This window comes from Pundamilia nyererei, unplaced genomic scaffold (assembly GCF_000239375.1).
Source record: "Pundamilia nyererei isolate P.nyererei 1_Seehausen unplaced genomic scaffold, PunNye1.0 scaffold00007, whole genome shotgun sequence".
Taxonomy (NCBI): Eukaryota; Metazoa; Chordata; class Actinopteri; order Cichliformes; family Cichlidae; genus Pundamilia; species Pundamilia nyererei.
In genome coordinates, this window is record NW_005187408.1 from 251423 (window position 1) to 264365 (window position 12943).

The 12943-nt window shown below is 42.0% G+C and overlaps 1 protein-coding gene across 3 annotated transcripts; it reads right to left on the reverse strand.

Moving 5' to 3' along the window:
* Window positions 1-3062: 3062 nt before the first annotated feature.
* Window positions 3063-11257, reverse strand: slc35b3 (solute carrier family 35 member B3). 3 transcript variants are annotated; one of them, XM_005722432.2, is made up of 10 exons: window positions 11190-11257; window positions 9494-9730; window positions 9193-9314; window positions 8927-9081; window positions 6290-6397; window positions 5843-5940; window positions 5606-5698; window positions 5228-5339; window positions 4916-4985; window positions 3063-4082 (listed from the first exon to the last, which is right to left on the reverse strand). In XM_005722432.2, the coding sequence occupies exons 1-10, from the start codon at window positions 11247-11249 to the stop codon at window positions 3932-3934; spliced, it is 1206 nt and encodes a 401-aa protein (XP_005722489.1). In that variant the 5' UTR covers window positions 11250-11257; the 3' UTR covers window positions 3063-3931. The 3 variants fall into 3 exon arrangements, with proteins under 3 accessions (XP_005722489.1, XP_013770580.1, XP_013770582.1); XM_013915126.1 differs by lacking the exon at window positions 11190-11257 and adding an exon at window positions 10741-11171; XM_013915128.1 differs by lacking the exon at window positions 11190-11257 and adding an exon at window positions 10518-10722.
* Between the last annotated feature and the right edge of the window lie 1686 nt (window positions 11258-12943).

Genomic DNA, 12943 nt, shown 5'->3' on the forward strand with positions numbered 1-12943 from the left:
GTTGGTGTCGGAGTTTTCTTGGGCAAGGTACTTGAACCCCAAGTTGCCCCTGTGGTGTCCATCCGAGCCTGAGTATGTGTGAACGTTAGAGTGTGTAGGCATAGATATATGAATGCTGTCTGAATGCATGTGTGTGAATGTGACTTGCAGTAAGAAAATGCTTTGATTATTCAACTGAGTAGAAGACACTACATAAGTGCCAGTCCATTTACCAATCACGAGCACTATTAGCAGAATATGCTGCTTCCCCAAATGCTAAACTGTTTCCTTTAAAAATACATTTTTCTTTTAGAAATCAATGAATTTTAGTTTCAATATTATCTCATCTTCATATCATCTCGTTACACTGCTGTTATTCAGGCCCCTGTCCCATCAGAAATTAACAACGTTAACTGTGGTGGTGTTGTTCCATTAAGATTGTCTTAGAGCACAGCTATCTGCGACACACTGATTCATTTTACCAGTTACGCCCATGTTTACCCTGCTTAGACTTCTCAGAATGACTCCTGTGAAAAGGGCCTATTCCACCTCAGGTTGTTCTCATGTTTTAAAAGAGGCATAACAGGCACAATGGGAGTGTGTGTCCCATTAAACCCACGATGACAGGGACTGTGTCATCTGGTGTGTGTCTGTGTGTGAATAGCAGTGTGAGGGCAGCTGCATATCCCTCATTTCGCCACCTTACTGCCCTCCCTGACACATAGCACCCATAATGAATGGCTCTGCCAGCGCTCCCCTATGTGGCCATCCGCGGTCTGACCACATATTATATAGCAACCTATCTGAGGTGGACCGCATATTATATAGCAGCCTATTTGCGGGAATGATGAGCTGCGGACACCTCCCATTATTTATTAGGAAGGGCCTCAGCCGTGCGAGAGCAGAGGTTGGTTGGATGTGTGTGTGTTGGGAAGTGTGGGGTGTAAAATGAAGAACAAGAAATGAGTAAAGGATAGAGGAAAAAAAGACAGAAAAGCAGTATCCCAGATGACTGCAGCTGCATTTATCTTACAATGAAACGGTTTCCTGTTCTTGGATGTTTGCTTTAAATTTAGAATTTCAAACAGCCTGTCAACGTTTAAAGAAAAACTAACCACCTAAACTCACTTATTACTAGACAGCACAACAAAATAACGCAAAAGTACACGAGTTAAAATAAAATAGCTGACTTCGGTGGATGGCAAATTCCTCTGTGGCTTTGAAAAATGGCAAAAAACCTAACCGTTCTAACAGGGGTCAGCCGGCTTCGTTAGGTGTGTTCTCTCGGTGCTAAAAGACAAATGATGTACTTTGCCTTGGGTCAACTGGGCTTTCCCATCCCATAATGACCTTTCAGGGAGCTGGAGGAGAATAGCCTTTCCCATAGCGATAAAGCAGTTCTGTACGCCGCACATCGAATGTATGTAATGGCAAACTAATGTTTTTAACCCGTAACATGACCCCTCAACCTCTAATGGACTGTTTCGCTGCCCATCAATCATACAAAGACAGTATTAAAGCAAGGCGGGCTTTAAAAAAAAAAGAAAGAAAGGGAAAAAAAACATCTGTTTTTCCTCCAATTTTCTTGTCTGTGTGAAACTCAAATCTACAGCCAAACAAGAAAGCATCCAAAGTAATTTTCTCTTTCCAATTGAGTTACATGCTCTCAATCTGCGCAACACTTGCCATTTTGCTGTAGAAGAAAACTTAGTAGTCCTTTGTGTGTGTGTGTGTGTGTGTGTGTGTGTGTACTGCTGCACTACCAAAGGTTCCCCGGAGGAGGGAAGATCTCTGTCAGTTTGTCATCACACACAAGCTGCCAAGTTTTATGAAATACCAAATTACTAATTGGCCCAGCGTTAGGTTTCCCGCCTGGAAGTGAGACTGTAATATCGGGACCTCTATTAGGATCACAGAGAGAGCCACACTCAGCCCGTCTCCTGCTGAGCTGGCAAGTCTCCGTCATTTCACAGCACGCCGGAGACATGCGCATACAACACAAAATGATAATGAGGGACAGACTCAAACATTTTCACCGTGTTCGTAGGCTACTTAAAACACCGCCGCGGCCACGGTTTCACTACCAACATTGGCGATAAAATGAGCACTACTGTGGTGCAATTCTTTTAAATGAAAGGGAAACATCTGATCAGATGGATGATCCTCAGTCCAACTGCATTGTCTAACCACTTTGTAAAGTTTGCACAGATGTGATTGTTAGACTAAAAGCCTACACATTAACTGTGAAAACTGTAGAGGTCTATTTGTTCTGAATGAGGCCTGAAAAACGTCAAGCTCCTTGGAGCCTGTGTGGAGCACAATGAAAGCGAGCAGGTGCAGAAGAGGGTATGATAAAACCTCTATGAAAGGATACACTTGCCTCACAATATTTCCACAATACTGACAGACACCTGCATTGTTCATATCATCCAGTGCTTTACATCAAAAGAGCCGTGCGGTTAAGAGGGGCTAAAAGCACGATACTGAGTGAATAAGACCGGACGAGCACAGATCTCCGGGGTGATGACTGGACACTGAATCTGGATTAAAACCAGATGCACAGATATGAAGCTAAAACCAGAGATTCAGAGACGGGTGTGTGTTTGTATGAATGTGTGAAAAACAGCAGTACACCACTGTCCTGAATGTACTGGCAGTCGCACTAATGTCAGTCAAGTAATCTTTTTAACCACAAAAGGAAAAAATAAAGCCGGTTATAAATCCAGACCAAAAATGCTTTAATAGCCCTGCAGGGGAAGCAGCGGTTTGCCTGAGGAAGAACCAGGTGTGAGCTTTATCATGCCATCATTTAGAAAAACTGAACTGGTATTTATGTGACACACACACACACACGATGGATCTAAATGAATAGGACAGCCTCAGCGCTGTGAAGACTGATGTTTATTTTCCGTCTAGCAGTGCTCTCTTTTTTCAGGACTCCTAATCAAACACGCCCAAGGCCACTGGATGGATAAACACACACACATTTTGGCAACATTTCAATTCTTCTCTCAAGTGGTGCAAAAGGAGAGAATAAGGGCTGGCTGACAAAAAAAGAAAAGAAAAAGAAAACACCACCGCTGTAATTACTAAATACATATTTTATTGTAAAAAGAGCTTTACCCTTTGACCCAAACGTATATGGTTAGCAAATTATGGCAGCTGTTGATGTCCAGGAGTGACTGACTCCCAAAAATGTGACCATCGCACATAACACACATTATGAAGGTTCGAGTCACATATGGATTATCCCAAGAAACCCAAAACAAACAAAACTTATGAAAGCCACTTTTACGTATAAAGAAGGTCCTGAAAAACATGTTCTTCCATCTTTCTGGCACATGCAGGGGCAAATATACTTTTTAAAAAAAATCAATATGTATTATTTTACGATGGGTGACAGTAATTTCACACATGATACAGATGACCACGTATCTCTGTACTTGTTCTTTCAAACATTTCATTTTTGCTCCAACCACTCGAGGGTTAAAGTGTTTCACTCAATTCCAGTGCAAAACTGTGCAATTTGGTGAGCTAATGAGCTGGCTTCCCTTTAGAAAGTCTCATACTGCATGTCCTCAGTGTTGTACAACACATTGGAAAAAAAGTTTCAGTGGGGCTTTGAAGTATTGCTTCACAAGATCCCACTAGGCATTGATCCCCTTTTAAAACGCAGTTCCTTCATTTTCCTGCAGACAGTGCCACTTCGGTTAACCAGCGGTGTCCTGGTACGCAGATGGAAAACAGCGACTCCCTCTCCCACAGTTTGATTATTATCAGCTGTCTGTAAGGCTGATTGGAGGTCGAACCCTGTGTGCCCATCTTTGGCTCAACATTAGTGGTGATGAGGCCCGGCATATGCTTCAGCACATCCTGTGGGTATTTCATCCCGGAAGTAGCAGAGAGAAGTGGTCTGTCGGCACAGGACTTCCACCGAACCTCTGAGTGTCTCCTACACGTTTTGTGAAAGAAATCGGACTTTCTTTCCCGCCAGCAGCCAGCTCCTGAGGTCCTTGATGGAGGGAAGCTTCATTTTGTCCTTGTTTTTACTGTAAACATTCAAAAAAATTCCAAAGAGCACCAGAAGGCCGCCCCAGATGTACCTGACGAGGGCAAAGACGGAGAGGTTAGATGTTTTATACAACTAATGTGGGAAGACTTACGACACCCCGAGAAGTTTGTGGCTTCAGCTGAATGATGTAAAAGGTTAATAAATGCATAAATATCTGCTTTCCACAGAAATGCAAGGATACAGTCTGTCCTAATGAGCAACACTGGGCAAAGGTTTGCATGCACAAAAATCCACAGGGCATTGTTAAAATAACAACACATAACTTTTTTTTTTTGGACAGTTTGAGTGAAGTTGAGTTTTGCTGAAACGATGGACCGATGCTGCTGCCCTATCAAACACATGCAAACCAGGTGTAATACAGGTGTTGTATATCATACAACTCCTCAGAAATTGATGCAATTAGTATTTATACATTTGGTTAAATCTGCCATTTACTGATAACACACTGTAGTACTGCAGTTTTTTGGTTTTAGAAAGTGTTAGTTGTTGCCATAAAAAGGGACTGAGTCCAGTTAAGGGCACACACCAGCTGGAGGGAGAATATATTTGGCTGCGATGACACACAAGTTTTTCTGTTTCGTGATACACACGCACACAGTTTTTAAGAGTCACTGAACAACAGAGCAGTGGATTCACTCTCTGACAGCGCAGAGGGCGAGTGAGAGGGTGAACAAAAGAGGGAAGGACAAACTGAAGGAGCGGAGGAAAACTCGAGGTCTGCAAATGGACTGAGGACATAAAAACCAGGGGCAGAGAAGCCAGATCAAGTTTTTTATTAGTCAAAAGAGGGGGTCAGCAGTCACACTGTAGACTTACTTTAAACTAGGAGGAAAGTGTTTTAAGTCAAAAGGTGGTGGTACTTACTGGAAAGTGAAGGGTTTTGCAAAGAACATGAAGGAAAGTACGATAGTCATGGCCTTCCTCCCAGTGGTCACTGCACAGAAACCCACACAGATGCGTTACCATCAGTGACACTCGTTACATTTCTTTACTTAATTACTTTTAAAATATGACTAAGAAAAGACAAACATCCTGGGTTAAGATAGTGATAATTTTTTTTATCTATATAATTGTGTGGCTGACTGAAATATGACTATTTGCCGTTTATGCCGACAATGCTGTTTTCACACGAGATAAAACAATTCTGAGGAAAACTTTATAAACTGCGACTCTGACCTGTTACAGCAACCAAAGCCCCAAAGAGCTTGATTAAGGCCAGCACAAAGGAGATCCCAAAATAACCCGTAAGAGAGAAGAAGAACGCGTAACCATATGTCTTCACGGGATGCTGAGAAGGAAAGAGGGGAGAACAGATAAACGAACAGGGTCCAGATGAAAAAACACTAAAAACTGCAACCCTGTGCTACTGGAAAACATCAAAACATCATCAATCTACAAGGTTAAAGCTGAAATACAAAAAACAGGATCCTGACACATTAGTCCTAAAAGGATCTGATTTCACATTCCTTCCAATGCTAACGGTTGAAAACATAAAGCAAACAACCCCACTAAAAGCTAGGAATGTGTAATCACATCATCTTCAGGTATATTCACCTCTGAGCAGAATGCTACGGCCGGTCCCAGCCCACCAACACACAGCAGGCCCACCAGTATGTAGACAAAACCAATGGAGTATGAGTACAGCACCTGTGAGCGACAAAATGCGGCATTACCACAACATAGAACAGAAGTACTTTCAATCACACCATCAACCAAAGCATTCGGGATTTTTCTCCAACAATGTGTGATCTATCAAAATGCCTTTGGATTTATATTATTTCACTAGTGTACCATTTCAGAGTTGGAGCCGTTATGGAGTTTCATGGCTTTCTCTTGCACGTTTCCAATGGCAGCATCTGCACACAGCGCCAGGGAGATGAGAAGGACACCTGCGTGCACAGAAACATGCACATGTAACCATTCAGGGTGAAGAAGGGGAAACATTAACAAACTACTCAATTTCAAACAGACGCCTCAAGGTGCTTTAACTAAATATATTATAATATTATTCTAGAAGTTCATAGAGCACAAATAGACATTTTATGCACTAAAATAAAAGTTTCCAGCCACAATTCAGTGATCCAAGAGTAAAAGTGAAAGAACCTGTGACAGACGTCAGCAGCTACATTATGGAGATGTACATCATATATACAGTGACTCATGCAACATCTCTGTATTTGTATAGGAGCCTCTGTTCGAAAACCATCTGAGTTTGCAGGTGGATCTCAAAGGAAATACCTGTGACATTGAAGTTGGGGGCCACTTTGCTGTCTGCTAGGGTAAACCAGATGAGTCCCAGACTCATGCAGAGAGCAGCAGACACATCAGCCACATTATAACGTTTACCTGGGACATAAAGATGGAGAAAAACGTTATTTAAAATATCTTCTATTTTTATTTTTCAAGCCTTAAATCTAAACCTATTTCTTTTACTTGTCACCTACAAAAATCAGGCAAAGTTTTTAAAACTACACCAGCATGAAATCTACACTTTAATGTATGATATGTGTAACACTTTAAAACATCCCAGGCACAATAAACCAAACTGAGAGAGTTTACCCTCAAGCACAGCTTACAAAGAAATCTTTGAAAGATGACGACCCACCTTTAATAAACAGAAGTTGACATTGGACTGAAGTAAAAACACATCACTAAAGAAAGTTTTTGCAACAGATATTGTTCACAACTTAAAGTTTCTTGGGCTGTGCATGCAAGAATGAAAAAGGAAAAAAAAACTGTGAAAATGAAAAAAAAAAAAACGTGGGAGGAAATAAAACAACAGGATGAAGGAGTCTTTCAAAAACAGGCTGACGGATGGATGCCTTGAGGTTGACGGGGGACGTGGCATCAGGTTGTGGTCGGCTTTGATTCCCTGACTCGTCTTTGAAGGGCCTCACATCAGATGCATCCCCACACCCCTGCCTCCATCCATCCATCCATCTGTTCATCCATCCCTCTCTCCCACTTTCTTTCCTCTTTGCATTTGGAGTGAACAAATTCTGTTTTCCACTCGACCCCCTTGAGGGACCGTGGTCCTCACATTTATTCATCCAGAGAGACGCAAGGAGGCGGGTGAAAAAACATAAAGAAATTTAAAAAAAAAAATGCACGAAACCCTTCTCACGTTCAGGACGTTGAACCTTGTGAAGGCCAGTGTGAGGATGAAAGGACAGACAGAAGTAAGAGCGGGGAAGAAACTGCACGTACTGCCGACCGGGCCCTCACGACAGAAAACAACAGACGTGGATGAAAAGGATGCAGTGAAAGTTGAAAGGTGGTCACTGCTTCAAAGGAAATATGTGATGAATGAAATGAGGTGGAAAAAATGAATCTACTTTTCCCCCCTGTAAATGATGATGTAACATTCACTTTTATTATATTCTGAATAATAAAAAAAAAAAATCTTCATTTTCAGTTATTTTGAAAAGACTGTTACCTCATGTGCCAACAGATTTGAGCTACATGTACGATTATGGTTTTGTTGAAATGATGAAAACTTAAGAGATTACAGTAACAGGTTCATGCTCTAAGGCGATCTCCTGAAAGCAGGAACCTTTAAGCTGACCCTAACTGTTGATTTACATTTGAACAAGACCAATTAAGCTTTTATAAGCCAACCCAAAAAACAAATACCAGACTAAATAAATATACCATTCAAAAAAGTTAAAGGAAAACTTTGAAAACAAACCAAATCCCAGTGGGGAAAAAATAATACTGATAGGACTGGATAATGTGTTAGGAATAAAAGGAGCCCCAATGTGCTTGTATGCATCCCTGACAATATCAGGGGAATGCTGCTAAAGGAGATGAAGGATGGAGTCTTGGGGGGGGGATCCCCTCCCAGTTCTGAACCATTGCATCACAGAGCTTCTGGACAACTTGGCGGAATAAGATGGACAGAAACATAATGTCCCAGAGGTGTTCTCTTGGATTTAGGTCAGGTGAGATTCGTCAATGTTATCACTTACTTATTCCTCCAGGACCTGCCTATAAATTCTCACTGCATGAGGCTGGGCATTGTTGTGGACCAAGAGGACCAAAGGACCCATTGCACCAACACAGAATCTACTAATAGTCCAAGGATATTATCCTGATACCTAATGGCAGCCAGGATGCTGCTCACTAGCCTATAGATGACTGTGAGTCCCTCAATACATTCACCTCCCCAGACCATCACTGACCCACCACCCAACCAGTCATGCTGCATGATGTTTCAGGCACCATAACGTTCTCCCCAGTTAATCCAGACCCTTTCACATCTGTCACGTGTACTCAAAGTACATGCTCTCTGCTCCCATCTACAGAGCTAGGTGTCTAGAGGATGTCAGTCCCTCATGCCACCCTCATGAAATTTGCTTCTAATTATTTGGTCACACCAGTGGCCTTCTGGAGGTCACTTTTTGTAGCTCTGCACATCCTGCACAAAGGAGCAGATACCAGTTCAGCTGACGGGTTATGCATATTCTACGGTCATGTTCAGCTCTCCTAAAGTAACTGTCTCACCCACGCTTTTAAGACTGTGCTGGGAAGCATAGCAAACCTTGTGGCAATCAAACGTATTAATGTGTCATCCTGGAGGAGTTGGACTAACTGTACAACCTCTGTAGGGTCAAGGTATCATCTCATGTCATCAGTAGTGATACTGATTCTAGCCAAATGCTAAAAATAGTTCTTTTAATTTGTTGAACAGTTTACATAACACAGGAAATCCCCTCAAATTATTTTACAATGAGAAAGGCATAGAAATGGTCTACAGAGAGCTGCAATACTGATGCCCACGGATCATCTAGTAGCAAGGATGAAGACTTTGCAGAGCAGGAACCAAAATACACACAATGCGCACACTGTAAATAAGTATCAACATAGGAAGCTGACCTTGTATAAACACTCCTCCAATCATGACTGGGATGAGTTTACAGCACTTGAAGATGACCTGTGTAGGGTAGTTCAAGTAGCCCAAAGAGGTATTTGACAGGCCCATAGTGCCCACCGTTAAAAATGCTATAATCATATAGGTCTTCCCTGGTATCCTGGAGGAGATGAAATTAAAAAAAAACAAAAAAACAAGGAAGAAAAAGTCAGACACAAAATGTGTTTTACAGGCTGTCTTCTGGGGGGCAAAGCATAATCTGTTATCATACCTTCTGCGTTTGTCCTGTGTGAGCTGAAGCTCTACTAATCCAAACATGGAGTAGAAGCCAAACTGGACCAGAGTGAGGTACCAACCAAAGGGCTTGAATCCTTCCACAGAAAATATTAACTCCTATATTGAGGGACGAATATAAAGACATAACAAAACACCCTTAATAGCCTTGTCTCAGTTTTATTTAATCAATATATTCACATGTTATCACGTTGAATAACACATGTAATTACTGCATTTTTACTGTATTACTATACGTGTGTGTGTGTGTGTATAAGAATTATCGTAATCCCCGTTACCTGTAAGTATCCATACATGAGGTAAAAGAAGAAGACTCCAGCCACACAAATAAAGAACTGTGTGGGTGCACTTAAGCTGCTCAGGTTGATCCCCAGAACCCTCAGCTCCTCCACAGACTTTATATGAGGTGACATCACCTCTGTAGACGAGGGGATGGAGATTGAAATGTGCTTCCGTGAACTGTTGTAGCCCACCAGGCCATATTTGGCACTCATTGTGTCAGCGCCTGCTGGAAGCTGCAGGGACATAAAGAAAGATTTGATGCTCCTCCTTTATGATGCTTCGGCATAAAGCACAGACTGCAGCTTTGATAAGAAGATAGCGAAAGAGCTCACAGAGGCATTTCATCATTACTGTGTATACGAAATGCAGATTGATACACCCTTCAAACTGCATGCAGTTGAGAAACTAGCATTAGGCAGGCTAACCTAATATTCCAAAGTAGAAAATGAAGGATGGGGCGGATAAACTAAGCCTGGAGCTGAGCTTTCATCACCTCGTGTAAGAAATGGTGACCATTCACTGGGTCATTTTTATGATGACAGTAAAAAAAAAAAAAAAACTAGAGTGGCTGTGCCATCAACAGAAAGACCTGTTGAACACGTTACACCATGGGAACTGTGCTGAAATGAGGCGACTAAATGAAGCCATATTCTCTATTATATGAGTATGCAAACGATCCTTGCAGGCAGTGCAAAGCAAACAAGAGATCTTAGAGTAAACACTTAAGCAAAAATACCAGGCGAGGTTTTAGTGATGCAGTATTTTCGATACTTCGTTATTGAGCATGCACATATTATTGTCACTGATTCCCCATATTCTTTTAAAGACTTCTTTTCATTTTTTTCATTCTAAACTATGAGAACTGCTAGTGATCACTACTCTGACTCAAATCCACTCAGGATACGTTGCGGCCAGTGATATTCTGCCACGAGTAAAACCACTGAATAGCATTCACCAAAGCATCCACCACATTAAAGCTGTGCTAAATGAAAAAACATTATAAAAAGAGACTGTTCTTACCCCTGTTTAAATAGCCGGTAACGGTAGCTAGGCTACGAAGCAACCCGTTTCTAACGCCATGAATACTGAATGGAGGCTGTCATTTGATCAGAGAGCAACGATTAACAATCCAAAGACGCAGCTATTAACGTCATCTTACCACACGTTTGCTGTTAGCCACACATGTCGCACCTGACATAGCTTTATCATTCACCAGAGTAAGCTACAATAGCAATCTCGTTACCTTCAACAACACTTCCGGGTGTCTTTACGTGCTCTTATCCCCAGTTTCAGAGGCAACACCGGTGAAAATCATTCCCCTCGACTCGCTCGGCTTCATCTTTCACACACTCCGAACATTTTCACGTTTTTGGTCCTCAGTGACAAAAAGGCCAAAAATGCGCTTACAAGCGTGCTAGCCTGCTAAAGGCTACATGCATTTGCAGGGATGGCAGGCTAGAAGCAGCCAACAACTTCCGCTCGGCTCCGAACTCTGAACTGCGCCGCTATTGGTCAGCGGAGACAGGCACTGCTTCTGCAGGTGGCTTGTTTCACGTTTTTTAGCTCCCGTAAAAATAACAAAAATGTATTGGTCGGTGCCGTCCTGTCGATTCGGCACAAACACAACAGAAGTGAATTATTAGCTGCATTTAATAGGAGAAAGACCTGACGGGCTGTAATACGCTAGCTTACCTGGGTAGAGGAGTTCATCATGAATAGGTAGGGTACTGTTCCTGTCGCTGTCCACATCATCAGTGACACACAAGCACTTCTGGTTAATCCTGCTGAGTGACGGTCTGAGGTGTCAGTTTTCATTTTACTTTCAATTTTAAGAATTTATTTTTATGATAAAACTATTATTTTGAAAAGGGTCAAATTATGTACAGATATAAAGTTGAAGTCAACCAGGATAAAGGATAGTCAAATATAATGTAGAGGTGTTTTGTTATTTTGATGTCGTGCTATGTTGCACCTCTAACTTTGCTAGCTTTTACTTTTTTTCTTTAAAAAATTATTTTTAACTTTTTTTTTAACATCCAATACTGCAGTTAGATGGGAGAATTTCTAGGTTTATATTTTATTAAAATTTTTTAAGTATAATTTAATTTTTACGCTATCACCTTCAAGGTCATCTCCTTGTGCATTTCTTCCAGCGTTCCTGCACCTGCATCACTCCGTGGAGGTTTAGTTTGGACAGCTTCACGCAGCTGTGCAAGCTCGTGAGAGCAAACATCAGCTTCTGTGGTAAGGTATCAATCAGATCCAAAGTGCATGTAGTGGAGCATTGCTGGTGGGGGGAATTTGGTCTCCAGTTAAGGCATTAAAGGTGCATCACATCAGGAAACATGTTCAGCATTTGTCCCCAGAGGTCAGCCTGTGGAGGCAGAGCTCTTTCATAACGTCTTGAGCTGTCTGAAGGAAAGCATTTAGTAGAAGTGACTTGAACCGTGGTGTTTGCCGTTTTCCATACTGTACCCACTGAAAAAAAGCATTAAAAAAGAGCATAGTAGTTTTCCCCAACCCGACGTAATTGTCCCTCAACACCTGGCAACCCTAAATCCCCATTTTGATCTCTGATCATCGTTAAGCTTCCACGTTGATGCTTTATATAAGAATACTCACAGGACTTTTAGATTGCATGTCATCCACCATCGACACTTTTGCTATTGATACTTTACTTGATATTTAACTGTAGAAACATTTTTCTGCTCTCATTCTGGATGATTTAAGTTAATTTTTGATGGAGTTTAAGTATCAACGGTGGAGATACTGAAGCTGTAGCAGTAATCATTCTGACGTTTAGGTGTCATATAAGTATTGTTACTGTGCAGGACAGCTTCACAAGTCAAATATTGTCCTCAACAACTTTTTTCCCCTGATTTTCTACATTTCCTCTTTCCACCATTCCAACAGTCTTCCACCTTTATCCTAGTATATTTTCCCATCAGCTCTTCTCTCCCTTCACCGTGCTTTCATGTTCATATAAGCTTTGCTCTGCATCACAATTCTTTTGCTCTTCCCTCCCCTTATTGCATTATTCCCTCCTCAACCTCCTCTGTTCTGGCTCTGTCTCTTGGCCATCTCATATCCCTGCCTCTCCCTCTTTGGTTTCCCCGGCATAAGGCATGAAGCTCTTTTTTTGCCCCTTCATTTCCCTCCTCCCTCATCTAGCCTTCCTTTCTCCCTGCTGTCCAATCTCAAATCCTTCCCTCTGCCTTTCTCTCTGTCGCTCCCGCTCTCTCGCTCCCCCTGTCCTCCTTCCCCAGCCAGAGGTTAATACACTCCAGGATGGCATTATTTCCTCCCCAGCCCTCCGACAATATAAAAATTCAGAATGGACAGCTCAATCCCTCTTCCATCTCAGATTTGATTGTAATGGTATTGCCTCCTGTCCCTGGGAGGCCCCTGCCGCCTCGCCAACCCAGCCTTTATGACACTAAATGGCC

Bases quoted from the DNA above. Each gene is read 5' to 3' on its own strand.
- slc35b3 (XM_005722432.2), bottom strand. From the start codon at position 11,249: ATGATGTGGACAGCGACAGGAACAGTACCCTACCTATTCATGATGAAC. The intron at 5,699-5,842 runs GTACACTAGTGA...TGTCGCTCACAG, and splicing joins ACGGCTCCAACTCTGAAATG to GTGCTGTACTCATACTCCAT. The intron at 5,340-5,605 runs GTGAATATACCT...TTTCCTTCTCAG, and splicing joins CCGTAGCATTCTGCTCAGAG to CATCCCGTGAAGACATATGG.